Source organism: Mirounga angustirostris, unplaced genomic scaffold (assembly GCF_029215605.1).
Source record: "Mirounga angustirostris isolate CCGP_5_RB_7025 unplaced genomic scaffold, mMirAng1.0.hap1 SCAF_4, whole genome shotgun sequence".
In the NCBI taxonomy this organism is placed as follows: domain Eukaryota; kingdom Metazoa; phylum Chordata; class Mammalia; order Carnivora; family Phocidae; genus Mirounga; species Mirounga angustirostris.
Genome location: NW_026991712.1, coordinates 114,316,227 through 114,334,494, shown reverse-complemented (window position 1 = coordinate 114,334,494; position 18,268 = coordinate 114,316,227). Strand labels below are relative to the sequence as shown.

The following is an 18,268-nucleotide window of genomic DNA, read 5'->3' as shown; positions in this document are numbered from 1 at the left end:
GAGTTGGAGTCCACTCCAGGCCTGGAGCCTACTTAAAAACAAAAAACAAAGATGTCTTCTGAATTAAATTAGATTCACTTATTTGTTATTTTCACAGCACCTTTTGATCTCTTTCAAAACCCTTATAATCTGTCATGTGTTATTTTATTATCTGTTATTGCTCATTAGATAATAAACTCCATGAGGGCAGAAATCATGTTAATTTTAATTCACCTTCCCTTTCCTAATATCTAACATAATGTCTGCCACATACCTGTGCCCACTAAATATTTATTGGATGAATGGACAAGCCTATTTCTTTGTTTCACCCCTCTGTTTATGAGAGCAGACAAGAGGATGAGATGGCCTCTCTAAGGCAGAATTACATATGTTCTAATCACTTGAATAAAATTGTTATTTTTTCCATATTTTAAATATTTTCTCTACCATTTTTCCTTTCTGAGTACTTCAAAAAAGTACATGCTAAAAAAAAAAAATCTTTATCTGATCTTGCTTCCTTTCTAGCTCCCACACTGGTTTTTCTTCTTTGCCAGATATTTCAGGGAAATTGAGTGTTCTGCTTCCATTGTATCCTGTTTGGCCTCTTCCTTTCCACTTAAATTGCTTTCTGAAAAATCACCAGTTAATTCCTCTTTGCCAAACTAAAAGACCTCCCTCAGTCCTTATTCTCATGACCTTCATATTGATTACTACCTTCCTTTAAAACTCCTCATCTGGGTGACATCCCTTTCTGGGCTTTCTGCCTCTTCTTCCTTATTTTGCCCTCCAACTTGAGACTTTTCCAAGACTCAGGTTTTCTCTCAAATCATTTTCAGAGCTTTAGGTATCACTTCTTAAGTACTGTCACTGACCTCTCACTTCTCACATAAGATATAATTTTGTATCTAGAAATTTTTATCAAAATGTCTTGTTTTTCAATGCTTCTTTTCCTGATTTCTCCACATATTTTGTTGGTATCCATGTTGTTTTACTAATTGGGCTCAAAACCATGGAAGTCAGCTTTACCCTGTTTTCCTCATCTTTTATGATGCAATATAGCATAGCAATTTAGAGCACAGATTTAGAGCAGACTGTCCAGATTCAAATCCTGTCTCCATGACTTACTAGTTTAGTGTCTTTGGGAACATTCCTGAACTTCTCTGTGCCTCAATTTCCTTATCTGTACAAAAGGGGGAGGAAATAATGGCATTGTCCTGATAGAGCTGTTGTGAGGATTCAGTGAATTAGTTAATAAATGTAAAGTGCTTACTTAAATCAAAGCTTGACATAGTGAATGCTCAATAAATGTTAGCTATTATTTTTTAATTAACTTATTTATTATTACCATTTTATTGGCTACTAAGACTTGTTAATTCATTCTTGTTATTCATGTTGTGCTTCTCATTCTGTCATTTCCCCAATTTAAAACTATAATTATCTCATGTTTGAATTATTATAGTAACCTCATAACTGGTGATTTCTTTTTTAAACTTTATCGTGTACAAGTTAAACATGTATACTATCCTACAAGTTGGTTTTAAGTAGTTTTCTAGCATTATTTATGCATTGCTAAAATTTCATTTTTAAAGAAACTGAGCACAAAATTTCAATTCATTTGACCTTTCTTCTAAAGTTCATTATGCATTTTTCCACTAGGGGGCAAGACAATGTCATGGGAGTTAAATACTGCTTTAGGAAAAATGATCATGTGGTTATTGCTATGCCATATCTGGAGCATGAGTCCTTTTTGGTAGGTTTTAATACTTGAATTTTTATTGGCTAAATATTTAATTGAAAACAATTCTATGACCTTATTCATAACTTTATTTTAGGACATTTTGAATTCTCTTTCCTTTCAAGAAGTACGGGAATATATGTTTAATCTGTTCAAAGCTTTGAAACGCATTCATCAGTTTGGTATTGTTCACCGTGATGTTAAACCCAGCAATTTTTTATATAATAGGCGCCTGAAAAAGTAAGTATGAACAGTTACCAGAAAATAACTACACTTGAAAGAATTTGTGCTATGGGGTTCATCTCGGAGATACAGAACATACTGCAACAGCCATGCACAGATTTTTTTTTTCTTTCAAATTTTCATTGTGGTTGGGGAACGAAAATACAGTGAAAGAAGAGATAAAATTGTATTGGTAAAGCAGTGTACATCATTAGATATACCATGGTTCAGTGGAAATAGCACTTAGCTAAAAGAAACTTCGAAAAAGTCTAGGCCTTTTTGACCTTCACATTGCTCTTATCTCTGGGCTTCATTTTTCTTTTCTAGTAAAGGAGAGGATTGCCCACATGATAGCCAATTTCCTGTTTCAACACTAAAGTTGTGTTTTTATGTATATTTATATTGTATATGTTTATATGTGTGTGTGTGTTTTATACGGATAGAGACATTGTAAGCTGAAAACCTAACTTTAATACTGTTCAGTATACAATTGGTCACACTGAGGATGGTAGGGAGTATAGAATTATAACTTCTTTTCTTGAATTTTATACTTCTGGCTTGTCTCTTTAATTTTCTTTAATTAAATCAAATTTTAAACACATGATTTTAAATTTTTTAAGCTTGTTTAATTAAAAATTATCTACTATGATGCCATCTCTGCCATTGTAAGAGAACAAAGGATTGGGCTTCTATCCTGCAGTCCTTGTCTGCCTTGTTAGCACAGGCCATTGGAGAAAGGGCAGAAAGATTTTTGTGTGTGTATGGGATGTATCATTTCTTAATTTTCAAGCCTAGTTAGCTACTAAATCATTACCTTGTCTATAAACTCATTTTTCTTGTCTTTTTTCAAGAATGTTATAAATTCTTAATTGATCCCGTAAAGAATTAACTTTTTATATGAATATGACTTGAGCGTATTATGATGTTATTAAGCTTTAGTTGTTACAAAGAAGTAAAAATGCTTACTTTTGTCTATCCTAGGTACGCATTGGTAGACTTTGGTTTGGCCCAAGGAACCCATGATACGAAAATAGAGCTTCTCAAATTTGTCCAGTCTGAAGCTCAGCAGGAAAGCTGTTCACAAAATAAATCCCATGTAATCACAGGAAACAAGATTTCATTGAGTGGCCCAGCAGCACCTAAGGAGTTGGATCAGCAGTCCACCATGAAAACTTCTGTTAAAAGGCCCTACACAAATGCACAAAGTCAGATTAAACAAGGAAAAGATGGAAAGGTTCTATCTCTTTTATTTCTTAAATACTAATAAGGTTTTAGAAATGTACTTCCTCATCCAACAGAGGGAGATATAATACTAGGATAATACTTGCAATTAAAAAATTATTTTTACATTTGTTACACATCAAATGGATTAGATTCCACTAAGATTTATAATGGATTGTTTTACCATTTCAAAACTGAAATTACTTGGTAGATTTACAATGTCTCTGTCATTACGTTATGTAACAAATATGGAAAATAACAAATTTTCCCTGCATGTTCTAAAGTTCAGATTAATTATCCTTTTTAAAAGAAAACAGTTATAGGAGAAAAATTCTGAAGTGTCTATCTCCATTTTAGCTGCACAGCAAAAATGTAACATCCATGCAGGTGGTTTTTAAATTCTTTAGTTATATATTATTTGTGGATTATGATTAACATTATATGGGTGTTAAGAGTTCTGTCTAGACTATTCTCTCCTTTCACAGAAGTGTTTTGGTGCCTGAAAATGACTTGGATGCAGCTGTTTTTGTTTCATGTCACTTAACTCTTTCAAAACTGGCAGAGTACGGCTGGCAGAAAGTGTTACAGATATAATCCTTATTTTCCTTGTTTTTGTTGGTATTGTAGGAGGGATCTGTAGGCCTTTCTGTCCAGCGCTCTGTTTTTGGAGAAAGAAATTTCAATATACACAGCTCCATTTCACATGAGAGCCCTGCAGTGAAAGTAAGTAATGTAGCTTAATAGTGCAATCATCAGTCAGTCGTACAGTGAAGAGAATTTAGGGATTGGTAGATTAGTATTTATTATCACTAAGTTTTTAAAAGTAGAGTTTTGCTGTGGCAGACGGTATTAACTGCTTTGAGCATCTTGTCAACACTTTTATTTTCTCCAGTTTTTTTTTCCTGAACTTTTCTGGTGGAATTTTTCATCATTTTTGGTTAGCTGACTGTTGTTGCTCTTTTCTAAAGGAACATTTAGAACATTAAGGCCTTTTCTCTCATTGGCTAGAATGTGAGCTCCTAATAACTAACACATTTCTGACACACAGGTGATAGTGTAAAGATGTTTGTCAAGTTTACGAAATTGTAATCAATGTTAAATGGTTTTAAATTGACTTACAATATCCTGTAACAGATAGCATGAGCAACAAATTAAAACTCTGATTTTAGCCAATGTAATTGTGCAGTTTACAGTTCTGAAATGGAGTTAGACACTAGAACGTAACTATGTTATACTTTCGTAACATAAATCAGGAAAAGTTCTGATAAAGTGTAAGTCAAGTATTTACCAATTGAGGACTATTTAGTAAATTTTAAAATGTTTATTCAACAGGAAAACCTAAAAAGATCTAAAATACTTTAATAGACAACTGTTTACTTAAAATCCAACAGCACATTCGGCAGTTTTAAAAGTTACGTTTCTACTGTTAACGTTTTGCCATACTAGCATTTGAAGGTATGTTAAATATCATGAAAATAGGAAATATGACTTTTCTTTTACAGCTTATGAAGCAGTCAAAGACTGGGGATGTACTATCTAGAAAGTTAGCAACAAAAAAGAAGGCTATTTCTACAAAAGTTATGAATAGTGGTGTGATGAGGAAAACTGCCAGTTCTTGCCCAGCTAGCCTGACCTGTGACTGTTATGCAACAGATAAAGTTTGCAGTATTTGCCTTTCAAGGTAATGTGTTTTGATGGTGCTATAAAATCACCAGCATGCTGCCAGACAAGATTAGAAATTGCAATGATTTTGGTGGGTAATTGATTTAGTGTGAGGAAAGAAACAACACACGCTGATGTCGGGAGAGGTACCTTGAAGAGCAAATGATAACTATTGTCATGTATTGTTCATTTGACATTTACATGCTCTTTGAAAAACACCTTTGCTCTTATATGCAAATAATTTTGGTGGGGGTAGGGGTAGTTTTTTTGGAACCTTAGAATCACACATTTTGTTTGCTAATTTAATCTTTTCTTTCTTTATTCCCACCTATGTAGAATAACCAGAACCAAAAATAGAGTGTCTCTCTCACTCCCACTTCCTACTCTTAGCCCCATAAATTCCTTTCTTTCAAAAGTTGCATGAGCTTTCATGAACCTCTCCTAACCCAAATATATGAGAATAAGTATATCAGAAACTTTCTGATATCACTCCAAACAGAAATGAATTTTTATACCTCTGAATTCTGTTGTATTCAGTTCTGTTGTATTACATTTTTCTGTTAGGGTCCTTATCATCTACTACCTATTTTTATACCTGGAAGTTACCTTAAAATTTTTCTGGAATATGGCCTGGTTATTTGTGGGGTAGAGGGGGAAGGGACCAGTAGAAACAAAATCTAGGATTTTCATCACACTGGATTATCTTTTGCTTTATAAATAACTTTTATTTATATAGATATCAAGGCAGAATTTACTGTGAAATAGATCAATAAATGTTACTTTTTGGTTTTAAATAAACTTTAACATAACTAGAAAAATCTTATTTCATCATCATAAGGCGGCAACAGGTTGCCCCTAGGGCAGGTACACCGGGATTCAGAGCACCAGAGGTTTTGACAAAGTGCCCCAATCAAACTACAGGTATGTTGCACTACAAATACAGAACTCAATTAGAATTGGTTATCCCAGGTATATTTTATTTTATGATCTTTGTTTTACTAATATTAGTGTTTTTCTGCTTTTAATAAATTATATAAGTGGTTCTAGCAGTGTGGCAGTCCCATTTTTGAGATCATGCTATTAATGAAAATTTCTACTAGTGTTGCCTTTTTTTTTTTTTTTTTTTGGTAACAAATTTTTTCCTATAGATTACATCTTGCTTATCTATTTACAAGATGATTTTTGCCAGGAATTTTGTTTTGGAAGAAAAATTGTGTTTAGTAGTCTTTGCTAACTTGAGACTTGGCAGCATTTTATCTGTTTGCCCAGTACCCCAAAAGTCTTGTGATGCGCTTGTGTGATTAAAATTATTTTTTGTTAATGTGAAAATAATACAGTAGCATTCAAGAGTTTTAAAAAAGGAAAAGGTTTATAATCTACAAAAGTTATCATGGAGCCAAAACCCAGGAAAAGTCTTGAGTAAATAAATCCTACCATTCACTTGGATTATGGACTTCAAAGAAATACATTCACCCATTGTGTATATTCTAACTTGCTAATGATACAAAAAAATTAAAGTGCTTACTGTCCAAATAATAATTAATAACCTGCTGAGGATGGTTATAAATCTTTACACAAGGTATTTTAGGGATACCTAACTATTCTTACCTGAAGGGAATATGGAAGGAAATTTACAGAAGAGGGAACCTCTGAGAAGAGATGTAAATTGGAGTGGGTGGTTGGCATTGATAAATGAGCAGAGGATCTCAAGAAACAGAATGGTCTAGTCATATAGGAAACAGTAAGTTTAGTGTTGCTAGAATGTAAGATGGAAGTAAAGGAATGGTGAGAAATAAACCTGATAATAGGTAGACAAGTCAAATCACACATGTTAAACAGCTTGGACTGTATCCTGTAAGTGTTGGAAAGTTATTCAAGGGAAAGACATGGTATTAATTATGTTCTAACTGGATCATTCTGGCAGGTATACAGAGCGGATAGGTTTTGGAGAGTGGTGGCTTACAGTGGTCCAAGTGAGAGATGCTGAAAGCCTGAATGAGGGCATCATTAATAGGAATGAAAAGAAAGGTGAAGGATTGGAAAGGTGGAACTTGATAGATAATTGGATGTGGGATTTGGGTTTGGGATGGTGAAGGAAAAGGCACCCGGGATGTTTATCAGATTTCTAGCTTAGGGGACTTGAATGGGTATCATTCACAAAGGTGGAGAATAAACAACTGGTTTACAAGGAAAGATAAGGTGGATTGGGGCATAATTGGCTTGAGATATTTGTGAGACACAGAAATGTCCAACAGAATAAAAGTCAAGCTCAGGGAAGTCCGGGCTGGAAACATAGTTGAATGCCATCAGTGCAGAAAAGATCATTAAAGCCATGAGGTAGATGGATCCAATCAGGGAGAGTATACAGGGGAAGAAGAGGTTGGAACTCTGGGGAACCTCAGCCTTAAGGCTTGGAGAGAATGTCGAAGGAGGAAGCAGATGTACAGAGGGAACGAAGAAAGGCAGGTGATACAAAAGCCAAGGGAATAGAGAGCAAATAACTTGGGACTTACTAGGAGGTCAACAATTAGGAGAGATGTCCCTAAAAGAAAAAAATAGTTTCTAAATGTGAGCCTGGGCTGGTCTTAATGTTAATTGCCAGAATTCTAGAGATTAAAGTTTCTATAGCAGAAGTTAGGGTTAGTACCTGGCTGAAGAAAAGCTTCTGATGTTCAGTACTTTTCACTAAAATAAACCACTTTCACTATGGTGGGTAATTCTTGAGGAGCATCCAGATTTTTCCCATACAGCTATTTTTGGATTTCTTTTGATCTTATAAAATACATATCTACTTATTGTTTTCTAATGATGAAATATCCTTTAAACTTACTAACATGTTGCTTAAGAAAGAAGACATTGTATTTTGTATTAAGAATGTTGGACCAGGGTTTCTCAGTCCTGATATCACATTATAGCATCTGAGGAACTTAAAAAAAATACTGATGCCTGAGCCATACTCCAGAACAATTAAGTCAGAATCTCTGAGGGAGTGGGCCTGGGCATCAGAATTTTTGTAAGGATCAAGATAATTTGCACAACGAAAGTTGAGAGCTATGGATGTAACATTGATATAAACTGACTACTGGTGATAAAATTACAGATTTGGGATTTTTTTTTAAAGTTTGTTTTCTGTTACAGCAATTGACATGTGGTCTGCAGGTGTCATATTCCTTTCTTTGCTTAGTGGGCGATATCCATTTTATAAAGCAAGTGATGATTTAACTGCTTTGGCTCAAATTATGACAATTCGTGGATCCAGGGAAACTATCCAAGCTGCTAAAACTTTTGGTAAGCAGTTTTATTTTCTAGAACAAAACAAATGCCTTTATTATCTCCTATAAATCAAATTATTATGAAATTCTCTTTACAAAGAAACATATTTTGTGTTCGTAAAATTCTCTGATGTTAGGTACAAAATTTCTCTTGCTCTAAAATTAATTGCATTGTGTAAGAAAATAATTTATCACTTTTCTTCTATATAATCATTTAATCTTACCAAGCACAAAGTGCTATTTAAATATTTAAATTAAAATTCAACTTTATAATCTTAAAATAAGGAATAACTCCCTGTAGTTATGGTTTGACTTTATTATATATTTTTAATAGTATGTTTTAATTTATTATATATTTATTAAGCATCAGGTGTTCTTGGGCCTGCCTTAAGTGATCTTAGTCTATACTAACAATAAACAGTTAATATGTGTTAGTTGTTAGATTCCTTAGGGTTAGGGTAGCAAGAGGAGAAATGAGCAGAACACCTTTGCTGATGGAGTTATTATTGTAAGCATATATTGGACATGGGAAATCCTCTCCTTAGCTATCCACATTCTTACACTTCCAAGACTGGGATATGCAGTGTACTTCATAGGGCACCTGAGAATTATCTCAGCCTTGTTCTGGCCAATGACTTGAAATCAAATGCTCACCTTGTATTTATTCTCCATGTACAATTATAGTTAATGTTTTCCAAAGTGGGTGCCTATGATTGAGTCAGCATGCTACCACATGATATACAACACCCGTGTGGGACAAAATTTCAGGCAGCCCACTTCAAAAGTAGCTGGGCTGCTTTGTGCCCAGCCCCAGGATCAGTGGGTCTTCCATCAGGGGTCCAGATCAAAATTATCTGAGGAACTTTCTCACCCCACTCCTTCCTGGAAAATAAGATTCAGAAAAATATGATAGGAAGGTCCAGGCTTATTTGAAAAATCAAGTGATTTTGACCAAGAACAACTTCAAAGAACCACTGCAAAAATGATTGCCCCTTACTTAGACACCACTGCTACGGTCTAATCCCATCAGAAAAACTTGGTGGTGGTTGTGAAGAAAGCTTTGTGATAGAGGCTTACCAAAAAGTGTTTCTGCATCAAAGTCAATCCACAACTTGTAGCTTTCTTGCACCTACTATAAGAAAATTTTATCTGAGGTAATACGGTGAAATAGTACACACATACAAAGGGAAAGTGACAATAAATGGAAGGCAAGATTGAGAACTTGGAAATTATATTCTTAGACATTCTTACACATATTTATTCTCAACTGATTGAGAAAACTTTTCATCTGCTGTTGAATAACTTCCTGAGAACTTTATGAACATGAAGTTTATCAGAGAGTGAACACCAAAACATTTTGTTGAAGAGTTTAAATCTCCCCTATCTGTAGTCAAAGAATGAGGATCAACAATGGAAGCACAACATGCGACACAAAAACATTCTAGGGTAAGTGTCAGGATAGCAGGCAAGGGCTTTTAAAGGTTTATCATTGTAATGCTTGTTCTCATATTAGAAAAATAATAATGCCACGTAGTACTTGTCTCAGTTTTATTAGTAGGACTTCTTCAGCTGTTTCAGTCAAATCTTACTGTAACTTTGGGCTGAGTACAGAAGGACTCAAAACTTCAGTAGTCACAGTTCTCCTTTAAGACCCAAAGAAATGACTTGCTTGGGATTAGCAGTGGGAGTACTTTTACTTCTATTATGTATAACTTACCTCACTGTCCTCAACTCATAGAGCTGGCCCCACTGTGGATTGTCATCAAGTACTTGTTGAGTTCTGTCAAAGAAATTCAGAAAAACCTTGAGCTAAAACAAATGCCTGACATGGTCTGTAACAAAATATTTTTTTAAAGATATTTATTTGAGAGAGAGTGGGGGGAGGGGCAGAGGAAGAGAATTTCAAGCAGACTCCGGCTGAACAGGGAACCCCACATGGGGCTCAATCCCAGGACCCTAAGATCATGACCTGAGCTGAAGTCCCATCTTAACCGACCGAGCCACCCAGGTGCTCCCACATTTCTGTTTAATAAGGAAATATAAGGCCAAGATAATACACTACTGCCTGTTTGTGTGATTTCTACTTACTACTATGTAGTACAAAACAGAACTTAAATATGAGCATGTGGTGCTCTGTCTCACACACAGTGTAAATATATCCACAAAGTGCATGGTTGGACTTGCATGATTCTTATGAGAGATTCTTATGGACTTGCATGATTCTTATGAGAGATTCTTATGATTCTGATATATTCAGATAATATAAAATACATGTATTTTTTCCTTTTTAGGCAAATCAATATTGTGTAGCAAAGAAGTTCCAGCACAAGACTTGAGAAAACTCTGTGAGAAGCTCAGAGGTATCGATTCTAAGACTCCCAAATTAACAAGTGATATACAGGGGCTTGCTTCTCGTGACCCAACTTTTTCAGAGAAGATTGACCATAAAGCTTCTCACCTTATACAAACACCTCAAGCACAGCACTCAGGGAATTCCTTGTATAAAGGGGACAGTAATGGCTGTGGGGGTAGTTTGAATACGGATACTACCAATTTAGAAGGCTGGAATGAGGTACCTGATGAAGCTTACGACCTGCTTGATAAACTTCTAGATCTAAATCCAGCTTCAAGAATAACAGCAGAAGAGGCTTTGTTGCACCCTTTTTTTAAAGATACGAGCTTGTGATTATCGTTCATCATGTAATGTTTGATGTTTTGTGTTACGAGACGGGGTGAAAAAGAGTTCTTTGTAATAGCTGTAACTTCTTGATTGGAGACCAGGGCAAGCAGGATGAATAATTTATTTTAAAATTTTAGTATTTGCTCTTTGGCAGATTCTAAAATATGGATTAAGATTACTTAAAATGCCTGGGATAGTTCTTTGGGCTAACTACGTGATCTTTGAGTTAGATCTACCCAAGTAGAATCAGATCTTTAGCTTCCCTAATTACTTGTCACTGCCATACACAGAAAAAGAAGCTGTTTCAGCCTAGTACATAGGAGTTTCAGGTGTAAGTCTTAAAATTAATGGATGTGATCAGGACTAAATGAGTCAAAAGATGTTACTGGTTTCTTTAAACTGTGAGCTGTGTGTACTTCTGGAAAACTCAACCTGGTGCTGGTGCTCTAACCATTCTGTGGGTAAAGGAGATCATTTCCTCTTCTAGAGACATATATTATACTTCCGAACACTAAAACAATTAATGAGAAAATTTGGGGGGTAATATCACTTAAAATTGAATTTATCCATTTTTCAAAGTATTTTGTTAAAGCATATTTTGTGTGAATTGCCATGTTTTTCTTAATGGTTTCTCTCTTGATTTTTCCACTTTCTCTTTCCCCACCTAACACATTCTCCTTGGAAATAATATGGTGCTTTCCACAAAGTTTCTGGGTCTTTGTTAAATATTGCCTGTGTTTACAGTTGGGAACTCACTGTGTACACTGGTTGTTTAAAGGGAAGCTGCAGAGCCAAGGTGAATACGGATAGTCCAAAATGGTTTTCTTTTTCTCGCCGTCCTAGGTGTAATTAGGTAGCTGGCTAAAAGGAAAAATAAATACAACCTTGAGAATATTGTTGGAGATTTTTTTCCTCTGCATAGTGTCATCAGGATCTCTATATCCTGTTATAACTAAATTGGTCCTGCTCAGAGAAGGTTGATTACTAGAGTCTTGGGTGTGTTGGGGAGAGAGAGATAAGTGGGTAAAGTAGAAGAGGATCAGAGATGGAGGCTTACTACATTCCAAAATGACAAATGTCATTGACAATATATCAAACTCTTTCTGTGGGAGATAAGTCTAGGGGTATGGATCTGCTGAGAAGTTTCCCATTTAGTAGGGATAGAGTATAGAAACAGCCTAGGGATATAAAACATACATTGTTATTTTGTGCATTCAAGTCAGTATGTCCACCTACTCTCTTTGGTAAGTATAGTAGATACAGAAACCACTACCGCTGATGTGCTGTCTTCTCATACTGTAATCTTTAAAAACAACAAAACCTGAATGTTCTTGAATTTGTATGTTTAATAAAGTTATTTTATATTTTTTATGTCTGACTACTCATTTGAAAAATACCCTTTAAAAAAAAAAGTATTGATCACTGGAAATATTTTCCTTCTGGGACTGATGAATGTTCTCTCCAGCAAATAGTAGGCAGTAGATTAACAAAAATTGACCTGGCTCAACTAGTATGTGAAAGATGGAAGCAGATTTTTGTTATAGAAAGGTGCTTATTGACCTCATCTATAGGAAATTTATAAGCAGATAGTAAAGCAGTAAGTCATCTCAGTAATCAGAAGTCTTAGCTAAAAAAAAAAGTTCATGGTGTGATTTCACAATCAAGTTAACATATTCTAAGAAAATTAACAGGAAGAAAAATTTAACTACCAAAAAGTACAGGGCAGGAGATGTTCTCAAAGAAAGTTTAATATTCAGGGTTGTTTGAAGTTTTTATTAATATCACAGAAGAGAACTTGGCTGATATGCAAGGGGAGGTGGGAGGTAAAGGGAGCCACTGTGTTAAAAGCCATCCAGTGATGTAAATTAGTTCTCAGGGAATTTCAACCCCACTAGAGCATTGGGTGCTATATAGACATAAATTAGGCGCTTCCATACGCATATTCAAGGTTTTCAGCCTTCTAAATAATGGCATATATCAGTCTAAAAGATTTTAATTAGTCAAAATAGTCATTTTTAGGGAAGGATGAAGAAGGTAACTAGTTAATGCCATTTCCTATTATTATGGAAGTTCCCAGAATATTCAGCTATTTTTCATTGTCAGCTTTTTAAAATTCTTACTGCTCAGACTCTTGAGATAAAACTGTTAAGGGTGTTTTCATTTAATAAGCCTTAGACATTTAGAACTATTAATATAACAAGCTTCAAGTATTGGTTTTCGAAACAGGCTGCAGCTCTGTAGCATTTTTAATGAAACTTTTCCTTATATGGAGATGATTATGGTTGTCTTAATGACCTAAATAAAATGGCTCAAGAATGATTATTCCAAAGAATGAAACTTTGTTTCAAAATCTGAACAAAAGTCATCAAGTGATGTTAATCTCATGTTTCTGGCATTAGCATTTTAGGAACAAAATGATGTTACAGATGTCAGAATATTGATTGCGTAAAATCTTGAAACCCACAAGACATGTAGGCTTAGGTCTTAGTAATTTCTGCTGTTTATGTGATTTCAGCCCTGCGCGTCACCGAAAAGTTATTTATCTTAAGAAACTGTGGCCAAATTTGGCGGGTAATGCTGTCTGCCAGTGTCTGCAGATGTATTGTTTCCGCCTACATTGTGCGTGCTGTCTGTGGTCTTTAAAGAACACTACCTAACACTAGGCAGAAATGTCAACTCCCCGTTCAGATTTTTTCCTTTGTTCTTAGAACTGAGGTTGCCATTTCCTAGTTTTGTCAAATTTTGTGTTTGAACTGTCTTCCTTTCTTGAAAGGTGGACGTTATCACCCATGTAGTAGATAAGTAATCAGGAGTAGTTAATGCTGTGTCAGATTACAGTAAGATTTTCAACAAAGTAACCACAAAGGTCAGTGTTAAGGCAAATGTTTACTAAATAATGACATTTTAGATAATGAAAAGGCTCTGGTCTTAGGAAAGCAGTTGCAGGTTTGGTGAGAAAATTATAAAAATGAAGTCAGAAAAGTGATGTCAAAATAGTTCAAGCTTAATGTGACCTGCTCAGTTTTTTTTCTTAATAGAAGAAAATGAATTAAAATAATTGCCCTTGACCACTGTTTTGAGTGCTTTTAAAAAATTAAAATAATGTCTGACAAAATCTTAAAAAAAAATAAGGTCTGGTAAGGAATTCAAAAGGTTAAGAAAAATCTTATTGGGGGAGTGTGTACATAGCTTTTATAAGGCAAGGAAGATGACTAGAAAACATGTTGTAAACGGTTTAGAATTCTGATTTAAGCATGCACCGTATGCAAAATACCCTTTTAAATTTAACACACCATCCCAGCCCTTAAGTGGATTCCATCTTGGACCCTACTGAAGCAATTCTTCAAGGAAAGTAACAGTTTAGCACTAGGAAATTTAATACTCTCTTATGAAAGAAAACAGAGAATAACTTACAGATTCATCTCTAATTCTAGATGTAGAGAAGGCAAGTGTCACTCCCTCTAGTAAGAAACCAAGATGAACCAAGGGATGGGCTTTTGAGATCCTGAAATCAGTAATAACCTATCAGCTGGGGAATGAGTGGCACAACTCAGAAAATGGAAGAGCCACCTGATAGTTTTTTTGTTTTTCGTTTTTTTTTTTTTTTTTTAAGATTTAGAGAGCATGTGTGAGTTGGGGGTGAGTGGGCAGAGGCAGAGAAACCCAAGCAGACTCCATGGAGAGTGCAGAGACCGAATCAGGGCTTGACTCACAACACTGAGATCATGACCTGAGCCAAAATCAAGAGTTGGGCGCTCAACTGACTAAGCCACCCAGGCGCCCCAGCACCTAATAATTTTTCTAATCAGAATTTTTGTATATATTTCTTAACCTACATTCTATTGATGACGTGTTTTTATAGGTGTATATTAGTGATGTACTCACCCTTTGTATAAATTCCTTCTGTAACTTCTCTGAAGATTAGAAATGACTCCAACTCAGACAAGATTAAGACAGTAAATCAGAAGCAGATGTATGGCTGTGTAGCCTCACTTTGTTATTTTAGCTCTGTCCATAAGCAAAAGGAGCAGGGGGTGGGGAATCTAGCCACCACCAAATTTTTCTAGATACTTTAATACTTTTTTACCCAGAAGTTTCTTTATTTCTTCTGGCATGTTGCTGGTCTTCCTACACTCAAATATTCTGATTAAAAACAAAACCAGCCCCACTGTATGTATGTGTGTGTGTGTGTATATATATATATATATATATATATGAGTAATCTTTGGACAAGTATTAGCAATGCTCCTTTACACTTTTCCCTCAAGGTTTGTGAAATGAATGCCTGGTGTTCTGTGAGTGTCCTGTCATTTTAATTTCTTATTTTGAAACTCCACAGATAAATGGCCATATGAAATGTGTACTCCTAATATTGAAACCCATTATCACTTTTATGTGTAAAAATAAACACGAGCATCTTACATCCCTTAGTTGTATGTTTTGAGGAAGTATCTTTCTTATTTGTCCCTATGCAGTGTGACAACCAGGCCTGGCATTTATTGAGCAAGTGTTCAATAAGTATTTAAGTGAATATATTTATTTTTGTATATATTCCTTAACCTACATTTTTTCTATATAATTAAATATATTTAATTAAAGTCAAGTTTGATTAATTTGCTTTTCTGGCAAGATATTAAGCCAAAAAAACCTCTCTTAATACGGGTGCCTATTTTCCTAAATTTGGTATAATTTATTTGATAGGGAGCAACATAAAAATGAAATGCCTCATTCCTTTTTACATTATCTCTTTTCAGTATACTCTGCCGACCCCCAACAAAAATGTAATTTAAATGAAAGCAATATTTTGGGGCGCCTGGGTAGCTCAGTCATTAAACGTCTGCCTTTGGCTCGGGTCATGGTCCCAGGGTCCTGGGATCGAGCCCCACATTGAGCCCCACATTGGGCTCCCTGCTCGGCGGGAAGCCTGCTTCTCCCTCTCCCACTCCCCCTGCTTGTGTTCCCTCTCTCGCTGTGTCTCTTTCTGTCAAATAAATAAAATCTTTAAAAATTTTTTTAAAAATAAATAAATAAATAAATGAAAGCAATATTTTGATGTCAGGCTTTAGGTTCTGAAGAGCCCTAAAGGGGTCTGTGGACTTTCAGTTGCCATAACCTGCAATGCCTCTCCCTCATCTCTGCATATCCCAAATGTGCTCTTAGTAGGCTGTCAGAAGTCACATTCCTCCCTCTACAAAACCTTTCCTCATCAATCCAAATGATCATTTCCTGATTTCTGATACCCAGATGATAAATTTCTGGAAGATAGAGACTGTTTTATGTCCCCCCACATTTCTTACCACATTAGAGAATCAAGTACATTGTCAACACTTTGGGGTTGACTAGGAACCTGACACCAGGAGGTATTTCCAAACCCTACCAGGACAATCCCAGCCTAAGGACAGCCCCTTTTGTTCTTTTTAAAAGATTTCATTTATTTGAGGGAGAGAGAGAGAGAGAGAGCGAGCATGAGCAGGGGAAAGGGGAGAAACAGACTCCCTGCTGAGCCCCACACAGGGTTGGGATGCCGGGACCCCCAAGATCACCCGAAATCAACAGTCTGACGCTTAACTGACTGAGCCACCCACGCACCCCAGCCCTTTTATTTTTAAACATCTACAAGATTATACTGTTTTCCCTCTCCTGATTTCCCAACTCCCCACCCCATCCTAGCCGTATCAGTTCTAATTTCCCTCCACTCCATTTTGCTGGTGTTCCATTCCCATTGCTTTGACCTCAGTGGAGACAGAATAGCTGGTGGACATTCGGTCTGAAATAACCTTTCACATCCTTGTATAAGAGGCAAGTGAGCAAAAATTTCATAATTATTACAGTTGTGTTTTTACCTCCTACAGTGTACCAGGTGCCATAACAATCAAATCGATTCAAGGACTTGTAAGTATGCATCAAGTACTATGGGAAAGCATTATATACACACTTGATAATACTTTGCTGAAGTGATTCGTTTTCATGCTGTAGGACCCTGTTCATCTCTGATTTTCCTGAGACTGCTTCAGGTCCAAAACTGTCAGTCCTTGATGTGTTCTGTGAATTCCAAAATTTCTTCATCCAAATTGCATTTTTAAGAATGTCTCTCAACTAGAAGTAGTGTGAAAATGTTAGAAATGTGTTCTAGTTTTTTAGCTTTAAAAATATGTCAAGGATGCCCACTCTCGCCACTACTGTTCAACATAGTACTAGAAGTCCTAGCAACAGCAATCAGACAACAAAAAGAAATAAAAGGTATTCAAATTGGCAAAGAAGAAGTCAAACTCTCCCTTTTCGCAGACGACATGATACTTTATGTGGAAAACCCAAAAGACTCCACCCCCAAATTACTAGAACTCATCCAGCAATTCAGTAATGTGGCAGGATACAAAATCAATGCACAGAAATCAGTTGCTTTCTTATACACTAACAACGCAACTGTAGAAAGAGAAATTAGAGAAACGATTCCATTTACAATAGCACCAAAAACCCTAAGATGCCTCGGAATAAACCTAACCAAAGAGGTAAAGGATCTATACTCTAGGAACTACAAAACACTCATGAAAGAAATTGAAGACACAAAAAGATGGAAAAATATTCCATGCTCGTGGATTGGAAGAATAAACATTGTTAAAATGTCTATGCTACCCAGAGCAATCTATACCTTCAATGCCATCCCGATCAAAATTCCAATGACATTTTTCAAAGTGCTGGAACAAACAATCCTAAAATTTGTATGGAATCAGAAAAGACAGTGAATCGCCAAGGAAATGTTGAAAAAGAAAAACAAAGGTGGGGGCATCACGTTGCCTGGTTTCGAGCTATATTACAAAGCTGTGATCACCAAGACAGCATGGTACTGGCACAAAAACAGACACATAGACCAACGGAACAGAATAGAGAGCCCAAATACAAACCCTCAACTCTATGGTCAAATAATCTTCGACAAAGCAGGAAAAAATATGCAATGGAAAAAAGACAGTCTCTTCAATAAATGGTGCTGGGAAAATTGGACAGCCACATGCAGAAGAATGAAACTCAACCATTCTCTAACACCATACACAAAGATAAACTCAAAACGGATGAAAGACCTCAATGTGAGACAGGAATCCATCAAAATCCTAGAGGAGAACATAGGCAGCAACCTCTTTGACATCGGCCACAGCAACTTCTTTCAAGATACATCTCCAAAAGCTAGTGAAACAAAAGCAAAAATGAACTTTTGGGACTTCATCAAGATAAAAAACTTCTGCACAGCAAAGGGAACAGTCAACAAAACAAAGAGGCAACCCACAGAATGGGAGAAGATTTTTGCAAATGACACTACAAATAAAGGGCTGGTATCCAAGATCTATAAAGAACTTCTCAAACTCAACACCCAAAAAACAAATAATCAAGTCACAAAATGGGCAGAAGATATGAAAAGACACTTCTCTAAAGAAGACATACAAATGGCTAACAGACACATGAAAAAATGTTCATCATCATTAGCCATCAGGAAAATTCAAATCA

General features: G+C 35.8%; 1 protein-coding gene across 5 annotated transcripts in view; it reads left to right on the top strand.

Moving 5' to 3' along the window:
* CDC7 (cell division cycle 7) overlaps positions 1–12,142 on the top strand; it is a 32,832-nt gene extending 20,690 nt beyond the window's left edge. For 4 of the 5 annotated variants that reach the window (XM_064588833.1, XM_045897206.3, XM_045897207.2 and 1 more), the window contains 8 exons: positions 1,636–1,729; positions 1,812–1,954; positions 2,918–3,170; positions 3,785–3,880; positions 4,660–4,838; positions 5,658–5,740; positions 7,958–8,107; positions 10,383–12,142. In XM_064588833.1, coding sequence (XP_064444903.1) covers positions 1,636–1,729; positions 1,812–1,954; positions 2,918–3,170; positions 3,785–3,880; positions 4,660–4,838; positions 5,658–5,740; positions 7,958–8,107; positions 10,383–10,777 — 1,393 coding nt within the window. In that variant the 3' untranslated portion in view covers positions 10,778–12,142. The remainder of the gene's footprint in view (positions 1–1,635; positions 1,730–1,811; positions 1,955–2,917; positions 3,171–3,784; positions 3,881–4,659; positions 4,839–5,657; positions 5,741–7,957; positions 8,108–10,382) is intronic. The other variant, XM_045897208.3, reaches the window with a different exon arrangement.
* The last annotated feature ends 6,126 nt before the right edge of the window (positions 12,143–18,268 follow it).